At 34.3% G+C, this 24,120-nt stretch overlaps 1 protein-coding gene across 4 annotated transcripts in view; it reads right to left on the reverse strand.

The window, feature by feature from the left end:
- Positions 1-24,120, reverse strand: part of PNPT1 (polyribonucleotide nucleotidyltransferase 1) — a 48,528-nt gene that overhangs the window by 5,068 nt on the left and 19,340 nt on the right. For all 4 annotated transcript variants that reach the window (XM_042981424.1, XM_042981423.1, XM_007075384.3 and 1 more), the window contains 17 exons: positions 23,465-23,516; positions 23,046-23,103; positions 21,274-21,370; positions 20,700-20,802; positions 17,071-17,141; positions 15,060-15,096; positions 12,152-12,218; positions 11,980-12,069; positions 10,391-10,444; positions 5,721-5,827; positions 5,007-5,078; positions 4,852-4,915; positions 3,272-3,355; positions 2,873-2,956; positions 1,735-1,841; positions 1,603-1,658; positions 572-650 (listed from right to left, as the gene is read on the reverse strand). In XM_042981424.1, coding sequence (XP_042837358.1) covers positions 572-650; positions 1,603-1,658; positions 1,735-1,841; positions 2,873-2,956; positions 3,272-3,355; positions 4,852-4,915; positions 5,007-5,078; positions 5,721-5,827; positions 10,391-10,444; positions 11,980-12,069; positions 12,152-12,218; positions 15,060-15,096; positions 17,071-17,141; positions 20,700-20,802; positions 21,274-21,370; positions 23,046-23,103; positions 23,465-23,516 — 1,282 coding nt within the window. The remainder of the gene's footprint in view (positions 1-571; positions 651-1,602; positions 1,659-1,734; positions 1,842-2,872; positions 2,957-3,271; positions 3,356-4,851; positions 4,916-5,006; positions 5,079-5,720; positions 5,828-10,390; positions 10,445-11,979; positions 12,070-12,151; positions 12,219-15,059; positions 15,097-17,070; positions 17,142-20,699; positions 20,803-21,273; positions 21,371-23,045; positions 23,104-23,464; positions 23,517-24,120) is intronic.

Genomic DNA, 24,120 nt, shown 5'->3' on the forward strand with positions numbered 1-24,120 from the left:
AGTTTTCTTGAATAGTTTCGTATTTTTAGCTTTATCCTGCCATGCTTGGTTGGCCAAGAAAAGTGGCAAGACAGGGCTACAACTAGGTATTTGTCGTTAACTGCCACGTGTTAACTCTAGATGTAATACTCAAGAATGTTTCTATTCCATCATGAAAGAATAAATATAAACATCTGTGTTAAAGAGTATAAGAACCTTTTGTCATTTTTAGTTTTCTTTATTTAGGCTAGTATTGGAGAAAGTACACAATCCTCATCAACCCAGGTAATTTTACTCTGATTATTTTAAGGCAGTTTTATATTTTTTTTTAATTTTTTTTTTAACGTTTATTTATTTTTGAGACAGAGAGAGACAGAGCATGAATGGGGGAGGGTCAGAGAGAGAGAGGGAGACAAAGATTCTGAAACAGGCTCCAGGCTCTGAGCTGTCAGCACAGAGCCCAACGCAGGGCTTGAACTCACAAACCGTGAGATCATGACCTGAGCCGAAGTCAGACGCTTAACCAACTGAGCCACCCAGGCGCCCCTTTAAGGCAGTTTTAAAAATAATCAAGTTATTTATTTTTTTTTACCTTTCGTTGATCAAGTTGTGTGTTATGAAGCAGTACTGCAGTCATATTTGGATATAGTTTAACCATTACTCCAGTGTCTCTGAAAAGGAAATAAGCCTAGTTAAAATAGTAATATCTGTGTATGTACTGATAATCAAACTGATTACGTATTCATATGAGAGCAAAGTAAACACACACACACAATAAAAAGTAGGATTCTCTAACTTATATTTTCAATTGAACATACAACCCATATTTAAATACTTGTGAATCAAAGTACAGAGAAAAGATAAAAAGGACAAGCTTTTAGACTGTATATTTTTCTGTATTTCTTTTCATAGTATTTCCCAAAACATTTTGAAATGACATTAAATATTTTATTTTACTTTTAAATGTTTATTTATTTATTTTGAGAAAGAGAGGGAGAGAGAATCCCAGGCAGGCTCCATGCTGGCAACACAGGGGCTTGAACCTATAACCATAAGATCATGGCCTGAGTTGAAATCAAGAGACAGACACTTAACTGAGCCACTCAGGCGCCCCTCCTTTGGTTTTTATTCTTTATTATTCATTTCATATCACTTTGAACATTCAGGCTACATCTGATATGGTTTTTTTTTTCTTCTTAGTGGATTTTCTCATTCTGAAAATCAATCTTTTCAGCTGATGTTGAAGCTGACATTTTAAAAAATGCACTCCTTAGGCATTAAGTAATACTATCTTTACAACAAACTAACAAGAAACTACCAGAAAAAGAAGAAAGAAAAAGGAAATATTGCTAGGTCTTTTCTGGGCCTGTTTACTATTAGAAGATTTAAATGGTGGGAAATTTGGTTTAAGAAAACAATTCAGATATAAGAATCTATTAGTACAATCGCAGAATCATCTTATTGAAAACAAACTAGTATAGAAAATAAAATATACCTTAAAAATAATTAATGATTCTATGGTTATTGACATAAAATCTAAATACCTTATACTTTCAAAGTACATAATGCAAATGTGAAGTTAATGTGCACTTATAAATCTTATAAAAACCAGAAAAGCATTACCTGATTTCAGTTATTGTGGCAGTATACACTGCTCCAAATTCTAGTTGGTGCTCTTGCTGTAAGTGCAAAATAAGTCATAAGATTAATAAACAGCAACAAAAAAGAAAAAAGTATTATAAGATCTATACTTACATCATCTCTGCAGATTTCAGTAATGAAGTCTCTTGCTTCATGCATAGCACTGGGTGTTGGTGCAAATACAGAAAATGTTTCTTCATCCACCTGACTAATAGTTACTCCTTTTAAAAAGATAATTTAACATATTAAAGTTAACTTGCTCATGTGAGGAGTGCCTGGGTGGTCATTCAGTTGAGTGTCTGACTCTTGGTTCTGGCTTAGGTCATGATCTCATGGTTTGTGAGTTGGGGCCCCACACTGGACTCTGTGCTGACATCACAGAACCTGCTTGGGATTTTCTCTCTCTCTTTCTCAAAATAAATAAATAAGCTTAAAAAAAAAGTAGATGTGACAGCAAGGGATTGACCTGTAAATAGCTGGGCAGGGTTGTGTTATATTTAGTCACTGCTTTAGGAATGATAGGATTCATTCACCAATAAATACATATTGCACACCTGCTATGTATCAGACATTGTGCTAAGCCCTAAGGAAACAACAGTGAGTCACTGTCCCTGTGCCCTTGGAGCCTACAGTTTGGCAGGACAAAGCATATATAAGTTCTAATTTTGGAAGATTTGGCTTTGCTCTCTTAATTATGAGTAGAAACTATACTATAATGTTTTCCTCACCTTTTCTTCTTTCTCTTACCCTTTAGAGTGATGAACAGACGGGTAAGGGATGAAATTATGTCAGTTTATCAACTAAAAAGCTGGTTAAGGCAACTCTGCTTCTCATTTTCCCTCAATAACTTCAAAGCTGGTAAGTACTAGGTAACTTAGATTGTTTCCAGAAAAAACAAAGTATACTATTTCTATACATACTCTTTAAATAAAATAGCTTAAATAAGACTAAGTGAAAAACAGAATAGAAGATTACAGCAAAATCCTCTAAAGTTGAAAACTAAACATTTTTCTAAATGTTCAATTTTAAAATGTTGCAAAGAAACTGATGAATTCTAGGTGATCCTTCTTGAATACAGTTAAGGATGAATGCTGATTTATTAAGAGGCATACAGAAAACGTAAAGACATGTCAATATTACATTCTTTTCTCTTGTTCTTTTCTTAAACATATTTTTGGAGCATCACAATAGAGATGAAATGGACCCTTACATGGCCTAGCATTAAAATCCCCAAACTTCACACAACTCTCACCTGTTTCAGCCTGAAGCTTTTTTAAGTGATATCCACCTGGTCCAACAAATTTTGCCCGTTTTGATAATGGAACCTGAATAGTTTCTGAAATGTAGTACAGACAAAATTATAAATAACTCAAATATGTATATGAATATAAAACATGTCTTGATCAGTCAAGATTTTTTTTGACTTAGACACATGTAAAAATATTTCATGTAAAATAGAAAAATAGTTATTTGACTAAAGTTTTTGAAAGTTCTAATGTCTAAAAATATCTCCCCAAATTTAAAGCATTTTCACTATGGAAGTATTTATAATATTTCTGTTTTATGTATGGAGTTAAAGGAAATTTAAAATAACATACTTTTATATATTAATGTTTACCTTATCATGGAATAAATAATTTTAATGCGTTACCTACAACAGGTCCATTTTCTTTTCTAGATGCTCGAGGTTTTGAAATAGTTTTGTTCATAATCTGTAAAATCTCCTTCTTTGCCACTATAAGAGATAAACACATGATAAAAATTATAACTACAGTTGACCTTGAACAACTAGAGACTAGGGACATCTACCCCTGCTTAGAAAATTCGTGTCTAACTTTTGATTCCCCAAAACTTAACTACTAATAGCCTATGTTGCCTGGAAGCCTCATCCATAACAAAAAAGTTAAGTAATACATTTTGTATGTTATATGTATTATACACTGTATTTTTACAAAGAAGTAAGCTAGAGAAAAGGAAATGTCATTAAGAAAACCATAGGATGGGGTGCCTGGGTGTCAGTTGAGCATTCGACTCTTGATTTTGGCTCAGGTCATGATCTCATCATGGTCCATGAGTTCAAACCCCAGGTTGGGCTCTATGCTGACAGCATGGAGACTGCTTGGGATTCCCTCTCTTGCTCTCTCTGCCCCCCTCCCTCTAAATAAATAAAAAACATTAAAAAAATTAAAAAAAGAAAACCATAAGGAACAGAAAATACATTTACAATACTGTATGTTTGTTTATTGAAAAATATTTGTACACAGGCATGTCAGGTAGCTTAGCTAGGATGGGGGCTCCCTGTAGAATGGCAGAGCTTCATAGCCTGATTGCCTAGGCTCAGTAGTGGCAACCTCTGGGTGGCCTGCAGGTAGCAACAGTTGTGTGGAGACAAAGTATAGTTGCCTTATCTGCCTGGGCATGTACCACAGTCCCATGGCCATTCACCTGACACCTGTGGCCACTTGTGAGTGCACTGGTCTCCAGGGGTTCCTTGAGGCCAAGGTGCCATGGTGGGGAGTGGGTCCCTCCCCAACTCCACAAGCACTGAAGACTTTGTGCAGGGACTCCTATGCAGTGCTGTCTTGCCCTCTGGGCATGTTCTTCCTTCAGCTGAGGCTTCTGCCAGCCAGCCCTGGGTGCTTGACAGGACCACCCTCTCAGCACATTGGGTGATCTTCAGCCCAGCACAATTATGGGCCCCCTGGGGGGCTGCTGATGGCCTCAGAAGGCCTCTCAGGATAGTCAAGAGTATAGCAGGCATGACCTTTGTGTGAGATGCCTTTAGTTGGTTGGATGGAGACTGGGATGGGCAGTAGAAAATAAATGCCTTTGCTGTAAACTTAAAAAAAAAAAAAAAAAAAATCCACATAAGTGGACCCATGCAGTTTGAACACATTGTTCAAAGGTCAACTGTATATAAAATAAATGAGATCAGATATAGCAGCATTCTTAGTTTTTCCAGAGTAAAACCCAAATTCTTTAACTTAATAGTCAAAGCTCTTCATATCCTAATTACCTTTACAAGTCTACTTATAATCCCCCTTCTCCATAAATCCTATAAAAACTGAATTTTCTCTGGTCTCTCATAAAGGTTGTTACGTGAAATTTCATTTTCTAAAGTGGTATTTTATAAACAAGCCCATTTTTAATAATAAGTTTAATGGGAATTATAGTTGCCATGAACAAATGAACAATGATGGAAAGAGAATCAGGCACACTGGGTTAGCTTACCTGAGGCTTGTTGAATGGCCTCCATTACAATTTTTATTGGTATTCCGGGTAATTTAATATCAGCCTAAGATGGAAAAGCCAAAAAATGATATACATATTACTTCATGACATTATTTAAGTATTATACAAGTGAAACAAAATAGGTTTTAAAATACCTGTAATGCAGTTATTCCCTTATTAGTGCCAGCTATTTTGAAATCCATGTCACCATTGTAATCTTCGATTCCCTGAAAGAATTTAAGAAAGTATGATATGGTTTTAAACAAAAATAAAATTCACCCAGTTACTGGAGAAGAATTTAAAAAAATAGCTTTAGAAGTAAACCATGTCTTCTGAGACTAAAAACAAAGTGTCTTCTACATTAACTACTGCTTCTCATTTGTGACTTTAAGTTGTAACTATTTCATCACAAAATCACTTTAAAATCATGTTCCTCACATAAATGCATAAGGATTCATTACAATCACCCTAAAGTGAGCCATTATGAATATTTATAGTGTAATATATATATATATCATATATATATCATATATATATAACATATATATCATATATATATATCATATATATATCATATATATATAACATATATATCATATACATATCATATATATAACATATATATATATCATATATATAACATATATATATATCATATATATATAACATATATATATGATGTTCATATATATATATATATGAACATCATATCCTATAAAATTCAAGGCTAGTATTCAGAAGAAGAAAGTAAGCACAAGGACCTTTATTTCTCAAGTAATATTATTCTTCTAAACATACAATGTTTGTAAAATGTTTATAAAAATGCATAATCTTCACTCTTAAATATTTGAAAATGTGGATATACTTGCCAGAATATCTGTCAGCAATCGATAATCTTCTATTTCATCCTTGTCAGGATTGTTTTTAGTGACCAATCCTATTGCCACACCTGCGACAGCAGATGAAATTGGAACTCCTATAGTTGAGAAAAAGAGCTTGTGTGTAATGTGTATATCAGCCTAACACACATATCTATCATACTCTTGACATTTATTTTAATGTAGGTGAATAGTGTTTTAAATTGACAATCACCAGAAGTAAGTTGGAGAGGTCATCTGACTACCTCATTTCTTTTTAAGCATACGATAAAAGTCCCTTAAGACAATTCTAACAGGTAATTACTGTTCTCAGCAAAAACCTCTATAAACATAGCAACCTTAACTCCTAACAGAATCCATCCATCTTTTTGCTTTTGGTGTGTTTATCTTTTTTTTTTTTTTTTGAAAAGTAACCATGTATTTGGTAAATTCTTCTAGCTTGAACCCCTCAGTTTACCTTTCCATGAAAGCCATCATTAGGTTTTGTGTATCCTCCCAGAAAATTTCTGTGCCCAAATATGAATTGTAGTGTAATCTTCTTTACTTATGGAAGCATACTGAATGCTCTCACTATCCTGCACCTTGTTTTTTTCACTTAATAACATACCTTGGATATTGACACATAATGCCACACAAAGCTCCACCTTCTTCTTTTGAATGGCTGCAGAGTACTCCCCCCATGGGTTTATAGGCCACATAACAGAAGTGGGATTACTGAGTCAAAGGGTGTGTGGGTTTACATTTATTATAATTCTGTCAAACTGCCTTCCAAAGAGTGTAGCATTTTATATTTTTACTGGCAGTATTTGAGGTTCTACATTCTTAATTCCCATCCAATCTCTTGACCTTTGTTCAGATAAAAGGTAAAAATGTAGCTTATTGTTTTTAATTTGACTTGTTTTTATGAGAAGGGTTAAACTTCTTTTGAATGTTTATAGGAAATATAAAAATAGATTATTTCCTAGTCAGTTGACTTTGTTTATTGTGATTTATTTTCCTGTACAGAATTTTAAATTTATATGCAATGATGGTTCCTGGATTCTGCCTAAAATGTTTTTTCCTAAGATTTTGATAAAATCTTCAATGTTTCATTTTTATATAACCATTAAAAAAAAAATTTTTTTTAATGTTTATTTATTTTTGAGACAGAGAGAGACAGAGCGCAAGTGGGGGAGGGGCAGAGAGAGAGGGAGACAACAGAATCTGAAACAGGCTCCAGGCTCTGAGCTGTCAGCACAGAGCCCGATGCGGGGCGCGAACCCACGAACCATGAGATCATGACCTGAGCCGAACTTGGATGCTTAACCGACTGAGCCACCCAGGCACCCCAAGCATTTTTTTTTTTTTTTTTTATCACTTGGAACTTATTATAAAGGAGTGTGGCAGGGGAATCTCATTTCATATTCTCTAAGTAATGTCACTTATGCCCATGGTTTTTAACCATCACCTATAATGCTGATGACCTAAAAAAATCCCTCTCGCCGGCCTACTTCTCTTTGCTAAAGCCTTACATCTGTATACCCAATAATTTGCCTTGGACATCTCTTGCTAAATGTCCCAAAAGCACCTTAAATATATATACGTATATTCAAAATGTAATTACCCCCAATAAATCCTTTTTGTCTTGCCTTTCTTATCTTGGTGAATGCAACTAAGACACTTATGCCAGAATCAACACTTCTTTCCTCATGTCCTATATCCCATGAAGTCACAAAGATCTGATAGTTTATCCTTTAAATATTTTTTTTTAGAAAGTTGTCCTTTCCCCTAAATACTGAAACATCCATTGCTACTCCTTTAGTCCAAGTTCACATTATTTCTTGCTCTGACAGCATTCTCCCTGTCTGGTTTCCCAAATTTTAGTGTCTCCCCCCAGCTCTCATTCTCTCCCACTTCATCCTCCAGGGCTAACGTCTAAGCTGGGAAAAACTACCAAAAAGAAACAAACAAAAAAATCAGATTAAAAAAAAATCAAATTCAAATCAAATCTACATAAAATTCTCTGAGTTCCCCATTATCTCCTTTCAAGAAATGTTTATACATTTCTATGGTCAAAAAAGTTAGGGAAATAGTATATATCCTATTTCTAGAGATTCAGAATTCATACTAGCATATTAAAGTTTCTTTAACTCATTAAATAAACCTGCTTAACCCTGCTCAAATATACTTTAGAATAGAAAAATTTTCAATAATCAATATCCAGCAGGAACACTAGTTCATAGAATACAATACGGAGTTGTTAAATACAAGCTTTAATTTCAAAATCCTTAGCATAACAATAACCTTTAAAATCTGGTCCCAATTTAATATTTTTTTCAAATACATTTCAGAAACAGGCTATACTGCTTTCTAACTTTATACATGTTGTTCCCTTCAAATGATATATGGTCCCTGCTCCTAATGACAGATCAAAAACTACTCAACCTTTGGAACAAGATGAAATGTAGCTGTCTCTATGAAGCAAATTTTCTTCAATCTAATTCTTCATCCATATTGTGCATATTTATGCCTTTTACCTATTTGTATTATCTTTCTGATTTGTTAGTGTCTTTGGGTTTTTCACACCTGTAAGATTTAAAAAAAGTAGGTACCATTTGTATCTCTGGAGCACAGGACAGTGCCTGATATAGGGCGTGGCAAGCACTCAGGTTTTGAGTTGAATTGTATACACTTTGTTGGCTTTTCCCACAGGACTTGACATTCCTTCTTGTCAAATTAAATTTTTTTCTATTTGGCTTTTTTTTTTAATCCTGTTTTTTACATTTTTTAGAAATCAAAATTGTCATTTAACAGATCGGTTACCTACTCCTTTTTAGCAGTATCCTTTTTATCAGCAGGCCAGTTTTCTCAGTTCAGTAACAAAAACATTGAAAGGGACAGGGTTTAGAATGAAGTATCCTCAAGCATTCCACTTGAGGTCTCACTCCAACATACTGATCTGATTCTCTTATCTCCTCTGCTCATCCTTCCACCAGTTATGAAGGTGCACCTATCATCCACCTCAATTTCTGCATCATTTACAGAAAGATCATAAACTGTGTATCTCTAGATACACAGCATAAGCAACATTCCCCACACCCCCCTGCTCCAAATCTAGTACTATTTTCCAAAAATGGAACATTGGTTTACTATGACGTTTTAAGTCAGTCCCTTCTCTTCACAGTCCCCTTCCTTCCTAAAAACACTTATACACCTTTCTTTTCATAATCTATTTAAGAGTCTTCCACAGTCAAGTTCACTGAGTTATGCTTTACAGAAAATACTTTCCTTTCTTTCAAAATTAAAAACTTTTTGTGTCCTTGGTATACCAGGTTCTGATTTTTCAAATACTGCCAACATAGGTCAGTTTTCTCATCCTGAAGATCGTCTTTTTAGTTTGGGTTTTTGTCTAGACCAAAAGATCTGAATTCATTTAATGCAGTTAAAGGTTCTCTCTTTTTACTTTATCTTTCAGTTCACCTTTTTGAGAATATGTTGTGTTTTCCAATATGAAATTGGAAGACTGATGAATTCAGGACCCACAAGGACTTCATTTTGTTCATCTCTGTGTCCCAAGGGCTTAGATTAGTACTTGGCACAGGAGTGACATACAGTAAAGATTTGTTGAATGAATGCATGACGGTGAAACAGCAACCTTAAATATCAGATTCTGTTTTCCTTCCACTAAACAAAACTGAAAATTGCCTTTAGCATTTTTTTTTTTTTTTTTTTTTTTGCTTTGGCTTAAGTTTTCATCTTTCTAGATAATGTTATTACATATTCACACCATTCTTTCATCTCATTCTTGGTTATAATATCCTTTCTATCCATTTCTCTGTACTATAAATGTGTGAACTTAGAGGGAACTCCTTGTATGGCCTCTTGAGTATTTTTAGGTTCCTTTTTCTTCTGAATGGCATCATTGGCGGGATGCAGGAATTGTTTTCAGAGCCTCTTAACATGTTGACTCTTTCCCTTTTGGTGTTTTAGACCCAGAGATTATACTGAACCACCTGCAGTCTTCCTTCCTAAAATTCTGTGTACCCTTCTATGGGTGGTATTGTTCTTCTTTTATCTTGCATAAATTGACTAGAAGATTACATGGTTACTTTCTTTTATGGGTCCTAAATACTTCTGCTTGGTGATCCAAACTTCCTTAGTGAATGGAATCAACTGCAGAGCTCTTTACCTTTTGGAAGGTGAGAAAGCTCACTGCATCGCCAAGGCAAGTAAATAATTTCAGTGTTCTGCTTTTTGCCAAAGATAAGAATTCTAGTAGATATCTGTATAGTTGAAGGTGTACTTTGATCTTGCTCTAGTTTAGTTTGGTAATCTGTAATCTGACTTCTCCAAGTCTTAGTAAAACCCAATTTTTAAAAAAAAATGTTTTTTAACATTTATTTATTTTTGAGACAGAGAGAGACAGAGCATGAACGGGGGAGGGTCAGAGAGAGAGGGAGACACAGAATCTGAAACAGGGTCTAGGCTCTGAGCTGTCAGCACAGAGCCCAACATGGGGCTTGAACTCACGGACTGCGAGATCATGACCTGAGCCGAAGTCGGATGCTCAACCGACTAAGCCACCCAGGCGCCCCAGTAAAACCCAATTTTAAAGAGATCTATATTTAATACTAATCAAATCCATATAAAGCGTTAGTAGTTTTGAGACATAATCCTTTTACCTGCATCCATTAATGCTAAGCTTCCACCACATGCAGATGCCATTGAAGATGATCCTATGGAAAGAAAAATACTTGCTTTATAATATACTGATTTTTTTAAGTGTTGAAAATTGTTATATTGGTTATTTCCTTATACATATTCAGTTATCTTTCCTTCTTTCTTTTTACTTATTTTTTTATTTTTTAAAATTTACATCCAAATTAGTTAGCATATAGTGCAACAATGATTTCAGGAATAGATTCCTTAGTGCCCCTTACCCATTTAGCCCATCCCCCCTCCCACAACCCCTCCAGTAACCCTCTTCTCCATATTTATGAATCTCTTCTGTTTTGTCCCCCTCCCTGTTTTTATATTATTTTTGTTTCCCTTCCCTTATGTTCATCTGTTTTGTCTCTTAAAGTCCTCATATCAGTGAATTCATATGATTTTTGTCTTTCTCTGACTAATTTCACTTAGCATAATACCCTCCAGCTCCATCCACGTAGTGGCAAATGGCAAGATTTCATTCTTTTTGATTGCCGAGTAATACTCCATTGTATATATATACACCACATCTTTATCCATTCATCCATCGATGGACATTTGGGCTCTTTCCATACTTTGGCTATTGTTAACAGTGCTGCTATACACATGGGGGTGCATATGTCCCTTCGAAACAGCACTCCTGTATCCCTTGGATAAATGCCTAATAGTGCAATTGCTGGGTCGTAGGGTAGTTCTATTTTTAGTTTTTTAAGGGACCTCCATACTCCTTTCTTTTTAAAAGCAATTAACACAAGCTCTGCTAAACCACAAACTACAGGACTACACAATCCAGTATGATAGGTACATGTAGCTACATGTAGCTACTAAATTTAAGTTAATTGAAATAAATTCAGTCCCTAAACTGCATAGCAGAGATAACTTTCATCATCACATAAAGTTATATTGGGTAGCAATGCTATAGGAGATTCTAAGAAACCTCCCACAAAACCCAGCACACCTCTTTTGTTGCTTAATCAGATGTCAGTTAAAGATACAGGCTCTGGCTCTCTCACTGGACCCTAAGTCACACCCAATAGAGAACAGAAAGTCTCTAATTTAAATTCAGAGGGTGTTTTTGTTTTTTAAAAATATCATCTGATCTGTGTCTGATATATCTTTGAGATCTCTGTGATCTTTCTATCTCTAATGACCATACCTTGCCTTGACCTGGGTACTTAATTTTAATTTAAATTTGATCTTATAATTCAGACTCTCTCTGTTTGCTATTTACTTGTATCTGTGATATATGATAGGTGTCCCCTACCAAATGGATCACTCTCTTCTGGTGCTTTCTTGCTGTAAGCTGGCCTTGTTTATTCTAAAAATAAACATCCCCAACTGGATAAGTTATAAAAGATAAAGAGAAATATTCATTTTATATTGCTTTAGAAACATCTCATTGGCTAAGAACAGAGATTTAGACAGTATATGATTAAACACATTTTTCTTTTGTAATGGACTTGGGCACTGTAGTTATAAGCATAATGTAACATTAATTATGAAAAGAATATATAGAGAGAGTTCTGGTCTTTTTGACTAGAAAAATTTTATATTAATACTCTACCGTTTGACTCTAGGACTTCAGATGTGACTCTTATGGTGAAAGGAAAATCCTTGGGGATAACAGGATACAAAGCTTTCTCAGCAAGAGCACCTAAATTAGAATAGAAAATAATAAGGATAAATGTATTAAGTCTCTGTAAGAATATCATTTGAGTTTACAGATTTGTACTCACCGTGCCCAAGTTCTCTTCTGTTCACACCAGTGACTTTGCCAATTTCATTAGTTGCATAAGGAGGAAACTTAAAAAAATAAACACATATACATAAACAACCAACATGGAAAGATATCTAACCTATATTACCAAAATAATAACAAAAGTTACAAAACAGTAGAATCCCATTTTTTTTTAAAGTACATTTATATATGTAGAAAACGTCTGAATATCTGAAATATACAACAAACCGCTAAAGGTATCTATTTCTAGTGTGTATATGAGCCAGAGGGGAACATGGATGGTTATGGGGACTTAATAACAATGACAAAGTATTACATTTTTATAAGAAGAAAAATATATACAAATTAAAAAAAATGCACACTGAGGAAATAGAGATCTTTTTCAGTAGGGGTTTTCTTTTAGTCAGAGGTTGCAAACTATTTTATTTGACCAATACAGTATCTCAAAGGAGTATGAATTAGTTGCAGTCATCTAAAATATTGGGAAATTTCCCATAAAAATTTGGAATTCCAGTTTCTTAAACAAAATATTTTTATTTAAGGGGTGTCTGGGTGGCTCAGTCTGTTAAGCATCCAACTATGGCTCAGGTCATGATCTCACGTTTTGTGAGTTCGAGTCACACATTAGGCTCTCTGTTGTCAGTTTGGAGCCTGGAGCCTGTTTCAGATTCTGTCTCTTCCTCTCTCTCTTCCCCTCCACCACTCAGTTCTGTCTCTCTCAATAAATAAACATTGAAATTAAAAAAAAATTTTTTTAATAAAATTGATTTTGAGAAAGAGAGAGAGAGTGCAAGTGGGGTAGGGGCAGAGAGAGAAGGGACAGAGAGAATCCCAAGCAGGCTCCACACTGTCAGCACAGAGCCCCATGTGGGGCTCAAACTCGTGTGTGCTAGATCATGACCTGGGCTGAAATCTAGAGTCAGATGCTTAACTGACTGAACCACCCGGGCACCCCTAACAAAGTATTTTTAAAAAGGAGTGATGATGGTACATGAATCTGATCAAGCCTCTGGATCTAGCCATCAATTTTCAGGAATGCAGTCAATTTTCAGGAGACAGAAGGACAGAGAAACTTGCTGGATTGCACCATGAGTGTGTAATCAGCAACATGCAGACTGTGGGGAACTCTACAGGTCAGATGGCTCTGGGACTTCAACAGACAGACTGAAAAGAAAAGAATGTACTGGAGGAGAAACCTATAGATTAAAAGAGAAATCCCAAATTAAAAAAAAAAAAAAATGGACAAGACTATAGTGTCTAGGGATGTACACTAAAAATGCAAGAAAGTAATTACTATAAAACTTAGGAGAGTAGTTATTTTTAGGGAAAGAATGATATTGAGACTAGGATGAAAAGCATGGAGAGGTTTCTGGGGTGACTGGGAACATTCTACTCTCTATCTTGGGTGGTAGTTTGTAAGGGTCTCTGCCTTATAAAAACTCATTATGCCATCCTTTTATAGGTTTTTCAGTATCTGTGTTTCATTTTACAATAAAAAGTTTTTAAAAAATGAAATGATATAGCAGGGGCACCTGGGTGGCTCAGTTGGTTAAGTGTCTGACTCTTGATTTCAGCTTAGGTCATGATCTCGCAGTTTGTGGGTTTGAGCCCCACATTGGGCTCTGCATTGACAGGGTGGAGCCTACTTGGGATTCTCTCCCTCTCTCTCTTCTCTGCCTCTACCATGTTTGCTCTCTCAAAATAAACAAGTACACTTAAAAAATTTTTTAAAAAAATCAAATGATACAGCAATAACAGCCTATATCCTTTTCATGCCCCCTCCCTCATTTCTTTTCCCAGTAATCAGCTAGAGCTGCATTTTTCAGAACTGCCCTTTTAAAAAGACTGTCATGTGCTGTGCAGCTCACAATGAAGGATATGCTTCACTCAGTTATAATTCCTCTCTGGCTTCTATAACATCTGGGTATATCCAGAACAGGGTATTTATAAGGGACTGAAAACCTGTGAAAATCTCCAGGTTTCTGGATATTCTCTAGCAATTACTGTCTACATGAAGTGTTCTCTATTAATTATAGCAGACTCAACAAAATTGACATGTTGGGATTCTGGGCAGCCAATAATGGTCACTCAAAAGTGAAGAGACTTGCTACTTTTATACCAGCCTCCCTGCATATATGCTTCAAATACTAAAATTAAAATGCTATATATAGTGTCTGGTTCCTTAGGATTAGTTGTAAATAAAGTCAATCACAAACTCATAATAATTTCACATAAAGTAATTTACTATCAAATACCTTAGAGTTCTTTTACTATTTTTCAACTGAATAAAAATATGAACATTTAAATGAACTAAAGGGAGAAGGTGATTTATCGTTTGAGGTATTTGAAAAGTCCCATTTTTGCTTGACACATGTGAATGGGTATGACTTTTTCTTGACTAAAACAAAGCTGTCTACTGTACTTTAACTTTTATGTATGATTCAGAACATGAAGTTGTTGATTGAAGACTATGGCTTAGCTCTCTAAATTCCTTTCTGCATGTAAGAAAACAATAGTGCCCAAATCCACCTTTTTTTATTTTATTAAAAAAAATTTTATTTATTTTTGATAGAGAGAGACAGAGCACAAGTTGGGGAGGGGCAGAGAGAGATGGAGACACAGAATGTGAAGCAGGCTCCAGGCCCTGAGCTGTCAGCACAGAGCCCGACACGGGCCTCGAACTCACAAGCTGCGAGATCATGACCTGAGCCGAAGTTGGACGCTTAACTGACTGAGCCACCCAGGCACCCCCCAAATCCACCTTAACAGATATATAAAACGAGCACCGTAAAATAGTAATAGAACCGAGGTAGTGGGCATATAAGTATTCACTATAAAGTTCTTTCAACTTTGCTATATCCCAGAAATTTTTCATAGTAAAATATTGGGGAAAAAATTTATCTTACCTCATAGTGCAGCATGAAATTTTTATCTTTTATCCCACTACAAACAAAAAGCATAATATTAAAAACATCACATAGATACAAAAAAAATAATTTCAAAGAACTTAAAAAGATTTAAGGGTATCTAAAAAATAACTAGGTATTAAAGAGTTGGTCTGAAATTGAAAACCAGAAGAACTAGAAGGATGAATGTCAGAGACAGTATTTTTTTCTGGGACTTATAAATGAATTTTACACAGATTTAGAAAATAATTTTGCTTTATAAGCACTTTAATATTCAATTTGAATACTAAAGACAGTAGACATTTATTTTTAAGCATTTGTAACTACTGAGAGAATCTCAAACGTTTAAACACATTAGTTTAATCTCAGAATTATGATCTTTCTCCCAGTCAACATGTGAAATGAAGACCAATAACTGAAATGATATATGGGAGAGCAATCAGGAGATTAGAGAGGCAAAGATTTTTTCAGGGTTTGAAATGAGAACTGTTATGACTCTGTCTAGAACAATGGGGGGAAATAAGGATGAGAAGAAACACAATTCCTGAAGTAGGAAACCAGATTTATCTTTAACTGAAGAAAAGACTAGCATATATAGGGTCTTAGCTCAAATAGTGTCCCCTTTGGGTGGATGTTTAATTACAAAAAATACCTCTCTCCGCTGAGTATTTAAAAAGTCCTGGATTAGGGCTAAATCTGCATAATCATAAGCCACAGTCTTGGGAAAAGAAATATAAAAACCTGACTCTAGAAGACTAAAGGAATAACAGATTTGGGGGGCTAGAGAGAAGGATATGGATCATTAGCGCAGCACCTGCATTTTACAAGTATGAAGAAACCAAAAACCAGCATGGCTGACTGATGTGTGCCCTCTCACTAACATAGGTTACAGACCTAAGACTAGAACATAAAGAAGTGCCCTGGCCAAACACAGTGCTCTTTCTTATGAAGCTGTGTTGCCTCCTAGAAGGGAAAGGAGTCAAAGTGAAAAAGGGCAGGGCAACCAAATTGGGGCTCAGATGGTAATTTAAAATACAAAGTATAAAAGCTCCCCTCCGCAAAGGATTATGATTACAATGAACAATCTCACCTTATACACACAGCTGCATTGTCAATTTTATCAGAAAACTGAAAAACAATTAGCAATGCTATCCTGAAAATACTGGGGATTATCCTCATAAGAAGAGTGAGACAGTCTTGTGGTCTTCTGAGACCCTTACCAAGGGAAAGGGAAGCAATGCTGTTAGGCACTGAGGAAAGAAAAGAACTGTGGCTATGAGTCCCAGGACTGATGCAGTAACGCTGGTGAGGACTGTAACACAGATTCTCATCATCTAAAATTGATCAACAAGATATTATTGCTGACTTTTTAGGAAAAGAGGAGAGCCAAGTATTTCTGAACACAAATTCCAACGTGGCTTGGGATTAGATAAAGCTTTTTTTACTTATTAACAGCCTCCAGATTCTTTTTAGCAACTGGGACTCTTGCTTATTTATTTGCTCTCTGGTTTGTAATAGAAAAACCTACCTATATCTCCTCCTGAAAAATGGTTCTAGAGACAGAGAATAAATGTACCCATGTTAAAAATACCTTAAAATCACTATTAAGTAAACAGAAAAATAAAGTACAGATATATAGGTTTAAAAAAGTAATAATGAGGGGAGCCTGGGTGGCTCAGTCAGTTAAGCATCCAACTCTTGATTCTGGCTCAGGTCATGATCTCACTGCTGTGAGATGGAGCCCCATGTTGCGCTCTGCACTGGGCGTGGAGCCTGCTTAAGATTCTCTCCCTCCCTCCCTCTCTCTCTCTCTTTCTGCCCCTCCCCTGCTTGCGCTCTCTCTCTCAAAAAAAACCCATAAATAATAGTAATGAATAATATACTATGAGCTTCAATTATATGCTGTAAGACCACAACTTCAAGACATATCAAACGTATGTTTTAGAACATACCAAATGTATGTTTTAGAACATACCAACATACTTATAATTTACCAAAAAACTTAACTTACTTTATGGCTGTTATAATTCGGTCTGACTTAATACTGGATTCTAATGAATCAAACGTAACAGTACAAAGTACCTAAAATAATAAGAAAAAAATTGTCAGGCTTTAATTTACTCACAATGAGAAGAAAATAAAGTATCTGAAGAACCCAATTAGCTATTAAAGAAATGGGACAAATTCTATACAAAGCTTGTCATGCTACTTAACACAGTAAACATTTATTCATTTTATAAATATTAGAGTTATGTGTAAATCTCAATAATGCAAAGGTGTAACATCACAGACTACTATGTAAAGCATTGTACTAAAAGTGCTGGGGGAGGACAGGAAGAGGAAGGTATATTTGACCATATAGGAAGCCTCAATAAAGGTCTAGCCAATAAAACTGCCTACTTAAAAAAAATCCAGTCTCATTTAGAGGGACACAATGTAGTCCAAACTCTACAGCACATCATTCACAACATCCGAGATACAATGTACAAAAAAATAAGAAATGGGAATCATTCTTCAGAGAAAAGACAATGAATAGAGATTGCCCCAAGCTAATTGAGATCCTGGATTAACAAACAAGGATCTTTAATAGCTCTTATAATTATACTTAAGGACATAAAAAAGAACCAATAGAAATTCTAAAACTGAAAGACACATTATCTTATAATGCAAACGAGATGACAAGAGTCAATAAACATGTTGATGGATTAATAGAAATTGCCAAATCTAAAGAACAAAGAAGGGGTGTGGGACTATTTCAAAAGGACTAACATATATACTTACAATCCCATAAGGAGAGATAAGAGAGAATAAGGTAGAAAAGTATTTGAAGTTTCATTAACAATACAGATTTACAGGTTCAAGCTCAGGAAACCCTTAGTATATAAATACAAAGAAAACTACACTTTTTATAGTTATATTGTTGAAAACCAAGACAAAAAGAAAATCTGGAAAGCACCAAGACGAAGACAATTGGAACAATGATTTGAATGCATCTTGACTTTTTATTAGGAGAAAAAATAAACAGTGGAACATTTTTTAAGTGCTAAAAGAAAAAAAACCATCAACTTAGAATCTATACCTTGCAAAAACATTCTTTGTATGTAAAGGCAAAATAAAGATATCTTCAGATAAATGAAATATAAGAATTTGTTGTCAGAAGACCCATAGGACAATAGCAAAGGAAGTCTTGTTAGATTGAAGGTAAACAATACTAGATGGAAACTTAGATCTTCAGGAAGAAATACGAAGCATCAGAAATTATATATGTAGGTCAATATAAAAGACTATCTTTGCCACTTACCTTCTTAAAATACATGATTGTTTAAAATTCAAGTTGTAATATTGCCTTGTGGGCTTTATAACATGTAGATGTTACTCATGAGACAACTACAGCATAATGTGTGAAATAGTACAAAATTAACTCTAAAATGAAAAGTTAATGATATATACCATATTCTCAATAGTCACCACTAATAATGTAAAGATATAGCTAAAAAGCAAAGAGACATATTAAAATGGAATTCTAAAAAAATAAGCAGTTAATCCAAAAAGAAGGAAGAATAGAAAAAAAGAGGGGGCAATCAGAAATAAATAATAAAATGACAGGCTAAATTCAATCAAATCAGTAATTAAAACCAAACATCAATGGACTAAACACTCCAGTTAAAAGGCTGAGACTGTCAAAATTACTAACAAAAGTATGCAGGATATCTTAATTGAGTTATTTTTAAACTTTTATTAAAAGGCATAAAAGAAAACCTGAATCAAGAGTGAGGCTATTTATTGTAAAGACTGTGATTTAAATTGTAAAAATATCATTTCTCTGTCAAATTAATTTATAAATTTAGCACAATACCAATTCAAATCTAAGGACCTTTTTTTTTCCCCCCAAGAATGTAATTTAACACTGAAATTCAAATGAACGAACAAATGCACCAGAATAGCTAAAACAATTTTGAAGGGCAGAGGAGAATAAAAAGGGAGGATTTGCTGGGTGCCTGGGTGGCTCAGTAGGCTAAGCATCTGACCTCAGGTCAGGTCATGATCTCGTGGTTCATGGGTTCGAGCCCTGTTTTGGGCTCTATGCTGACAGCTGAGAGCCTGGAGCATGCTTCTGATTCTGTGTCTCCCTCTCTCTCTGCCCCTCCCCCGCGCTCTCTCTCAAAAATAAACATTAAAAAAAAATAAAACAATTAAAAAAAGGAGCATTTGCTCCTCATATATTAAGACAAACTTTAAACCATAATAACTAAAACAGTTTGACACTGGCCAAGGAAATTCACAGAACAGAATATAGTTCAAAAATATATTTATAAGCTCAGAATATATCAACATTATAAGTCAACAGGAAAAATGAATTATTAGTAAATAAGTTGTAAAATTGGTTCACTCTGGAGGTTTCCACCTCACACCGTATGTAAGAGTAAACTCCAAGATAGATTAATGGTCTAAATTTGATAGCTACAACCAGAAAGTTAACAGAAAAATTAGGTGCACAATTTTGTGACTAGGAGGGTAAGGAAAGATTTCTTAAATAAGACTTTAAAAACACAAATCACAAAATAAAAAAGGGGAAGGATTATCTACATCAAAACTAAAGATTTCAGGTTCACTCTTCACAAAGCTAAAAGGCTTATGACAAAAAGGGAGAGGATATATACAAATTCTGGTTACTAAAAAGGATTAATATAAGAAATCATTAGAAAATAGGAAGAAAAAAATAAACCACAGTAAAAAAAAGAAAAAAGAAAAAAAACTGGCCAAAGGATATGACCAGATAATTCACAAAAGAGCAAACCTGAACCAGGACGAGCACGTTGCTTAAGTTCAGGGACCACTATCTAAGTGAAAAGAATGTCCTGGAGGGTGTGCAGCCCTCCAGGGTATGATTTATGCAGTGACCACACTGATAGGCTATTTATATAAAGAGATGCTTAGACTCATAGGGAAATACAAATGAAAGCAAGGACATACCACAGTTTGTACCAATTAAACTGGCAAAATTAAAGTAGTGATTAATATAAGAAGAGGGAGGGAGTATAAAGCAAATACCATACACAAAACAATGGATACACCTATATGTTAAATATAAGACAATGGGTGCCTAAGTAAAGGAAAAGAATAGGACTGAGGTATAAGCTAAATAGAGAAAACAAATGAGGGCCTTGAATAGACCAAAAATGACAATATGCCATAACTGAAGAGCATGGGTGATTCCATTCTGTGCATGAAAATTAAAAGAAAAATATGATAGAGATACCAGGTAATTCTAGAAAATGCAAACCAATTTACAGAGACAAAGGCACATCAACAGTTGCCCGAGGAAAGGGAGGGGAGCAGGAAGAAGGGATTATAGAGAGGCAGGAGGAAACTTTGCAGGGGTGATATGTTCATTATCTTAACTTTGGGGACAGTTTCTCAGTTGTATACACCTGAAAACCTATTAAACATACACTTTAAATATGTGCAGTTTTGTAGATGGCAATTATACCTCAAAAGCCATTAAAAATATTTTTAAAAAATCAGGTATTAACACATTCCATAAGATTAAAATCTATAGTGTCTACATAATGTACTTCTATTAGATCTAATTAAGCAATCCTGAGTTAGCAAATAATTACAGCTTTTCACATATATTACCTGTGTTTGTCCCCTCTGAAATAATGCTGATCCATGAAGAATTTTAAACATATCTACCTCACAATTTATATTCCTAAGTGAAGTCAAATCTCGACCATCACACCTACAGTAATAAAGGAATAAGTATGTAAAGCAGTGTTCAAAATCATAAATATCACCTATTATCTCTTTATTCCTACCAGAAAGTTCTCAATCCCAATTGTGTCATATCACCTATGGAACTTTAAGAACTTTAAAAAAAAAAGAAAAAAAAAAAAAAAAAAGAACAGTTCCTTGAACAAGTTGTCACTTTCAAAGCACCTTATAGAGACAGCACATATTTCATTCAGTTCCATCAAAAAAAGATATATTGGGGCACCTGGGTGGCTCAGTCAGTTAAGCATCCTATTGAGCTTGGCTTAGGTCATGATCTCATGGTTGACCGAGTTTGAGCCCTGTGTCGGGCTCTGTGCTGATAGTGTGGAACCTGCTTGGGATTTTCTCTCTCCCTCTCTCTCTGCCCCCTTCCCCGCTCATGTTCTCTGTCTCTCTCAAAATAAAAATAAAATAAATTAAAAAAAAAAGATATATTTACCTTTTGTATTCATTCAAGATAATACTTCTAAAAACCTCCTTTGCAACAACATTGAAGGATTCTATTATTTCATATGTATCAGCCTCTGGAAACTTTTCTGTAGAAGAAATACAAATCAAAACAGAGGTTTTCTCCTTTTGGAAGATAAGATTTCTCTTCAATTCATAGTATCAAATCAGTTAACTGTGGGAGTAAACCAAGGGGGAGGTGAAGCTGAACATTTTGTCCCCAGGCAAACAAAGTAGATGAATCAAATATTCTGAAGTAGGAGAGACGCAAGTATTATACCTCAAATGTATTGTTATTGAGAACTCAGTCTGCTTTCTACAAGAAAAACAGTGCTTTGTAATTAGCTCTCTATTGTATTACATTAATAACAAATCCAGCCATATTATGAAAAGGTCTGAATGACACTCTTTAAGACTAATCACCTTCACTGTTTTACCTTAGGAACTTGTATCTTAGTCTGCAAAGAGAAATAATTTTCTTTATGTTACAAATCTATAGTTACAAATCTTTTTAGTTAACATTTATCAAATTCTTTCATGATCCATGTACTATATATATATACATATATGTGTGTGTGTGTGTGTGTGATATATATATTAAAGTCTTTAGTCTTTGAAACAACTTATGAGGTATATTCTATTATTATCACCATTCTAAAGAAAAATCAGCTTAAAGAAGTAAATTGCCTGAGATCACATAGTGACTGACACAGCTGTGACACTGTTCTTTAAGGCATTTGGTTTCTTAATTATAACTTTAACCAGAACTAAGAAATGGACACAGAGAGATATATTAAAAACTGTACCTTCATCAGGCAAGAATAATTTTATACACTTTAGTATGAACTTTTATGCTCTGACTTGCACTTGGAAAAGAAAATAATTGGTAATTAAATATTTAAAATATTATCCTATGAACTCAAAATGTCCTCAAGATATTCTACTACATATAATATTAACACAAAATCACTTTTCTGTTTAAATAAGGCAACAGGTGTTATACAGCTCATTTTTAACACATAGGATGAAACGTAATGAGAAAAGACTATACATTTTCAATGGCAATTACAGGCAATGGCCTTAGTATCAATACTAACAGCAGAGTTATAATCTTAAAAATAAGATAGGAGAGAGGACATTTATCTCTTAACCGAAAAATTAATAAGTATATGTCATTCTTGGTATACATTCAGTTTGTGATTGATATTAATATAATAAGATCCTTTGCTTAATAATTTCTGGAGAGCTAAATTCTCTAAAATCTAAATTTTACAATCCTACATATTAATAAGTGTCAGTTAACATTTTTCGGACAGTTGGTATGTGGCAGGCACAAATGCAAATGATTTACCTATTTAATCCCTATAAACCAGATATTATCAGTATTATAATTTCACAGACTAAAAAGTCAGGAATTTTAAAGAATATTTTTCAGATGTTCAAATGACAGGATACAAAATTTCCTATCATAGAGGTTAAGAACCTGATCCAGAAGAGATTGGGAGCATTTCACATTCAACATTTACTGGTGATCACTCTGTATCAGGTACAGTGCTGACCACATTCACAGAAGTTAATTTAACAGTACCCTTGGGATGCAGCATTATCCTAAGTTTAAAGTAAGTTTAAGGTAAGTTTAGGTATCCTGAACATAAAACTAAGGAACAATGAGAATAACTGATTCTTTGAAGTCTTAGAGTAAATTGAAATTTAAAAAACCTATTTCCTTTAAATATTTTCTTAAATTAAAAAAACAAAATTTACCTTTTAGTTGTTCCTCTGTATCTAATCTTATCTTGTTAATAGCTTCATCTCTGGAAATCTAAAAGAAAGATGAAATTCAGTATACATGGCAATATTTACCATTTCTATTTTTACATTATTATACAATTAACACAATGCAATAGTACTCAGATTTTTCTACTGATATTCTTCAAAAGATTAGAGCTGGTTATTGATTTACAAGAGCTATTAGCTGTTTAATTCAGTCAAATATATTTGCACACTTCCCTAAAATTTGCATTAACAAAAGGAGAATGGAGAAGCAAAATTGCTATGCTTCTATTTACTTAGCTGTTTAGAGATTTTTAATAAAAATAGGACTAACATTCATAAATAAGATTATGTGAATTATGACAAAAAAGAATTCCCAGAACAATAAGACAAATTTCGGGTATACCTACTTTATCATGTTCATAATCAGTAAAAACCGCGTAGAGTCTTTCCATGGCGAGTCTATTTGAAGCACAAAATAAATGTCAGAATAAAAATACTTAGAAACATGAGGCAGTGTCTATTATAAACAAAACAAATATTTAATAGTAAGCTAAAATACTTAATAAGCATTTCATAGAGAATTTAAAAATATATATTTATTATTTTTTAACACAGCTCATCTGTTTACTGTTTATGATACACAAATTTCTTTCTCCCTACCTGTCAGGGAAATCACTCACACATGGTGCTATGCCCTCCCTTTTTCTTAATTGTTCAATTTATTTCAACTTAGATTTTTTCTTACACACAAAGTCTCTCTCCCGAAACACTCTCTTTTAACTTCTTGCTTTTTTTCTATTCTGTCTACGTTGGCTGTTATTGCAGGCAACTGTTTTGTTGGGAACAGTTTACATCTCTTTACTCTCTCACTGATGGCTATGAGATTGATACTAATGGAAATATTAACTTTTTCAATTTATTTGAAGTAAAATGAAATACTTTTTCTGGTGATTTCATTTATATTTACTGAGTGCTTGCCTATGTACCGGCACTGCTGTAAGCACTGGGCATAAAGAGGTGGTCATACTTTTTTTTTTTTTTTTCAAACTTGATTTCTTTTCAA

The sequence above is a fragment of the Panthera tigris genome, chromosome A3 (assembly GCF_018350195.1).
Source record: "Panthera tigris isolate Pti1 chromosome A3, P.tigris_Pti1_mat1.1, whole genome shotgun sequence".
Taxonomy (NCBI): Eukaryota; Metazoa; Chordata; class Mammalia; order Carnivora; family Felidae; genus Panthera; species Panthera tigris.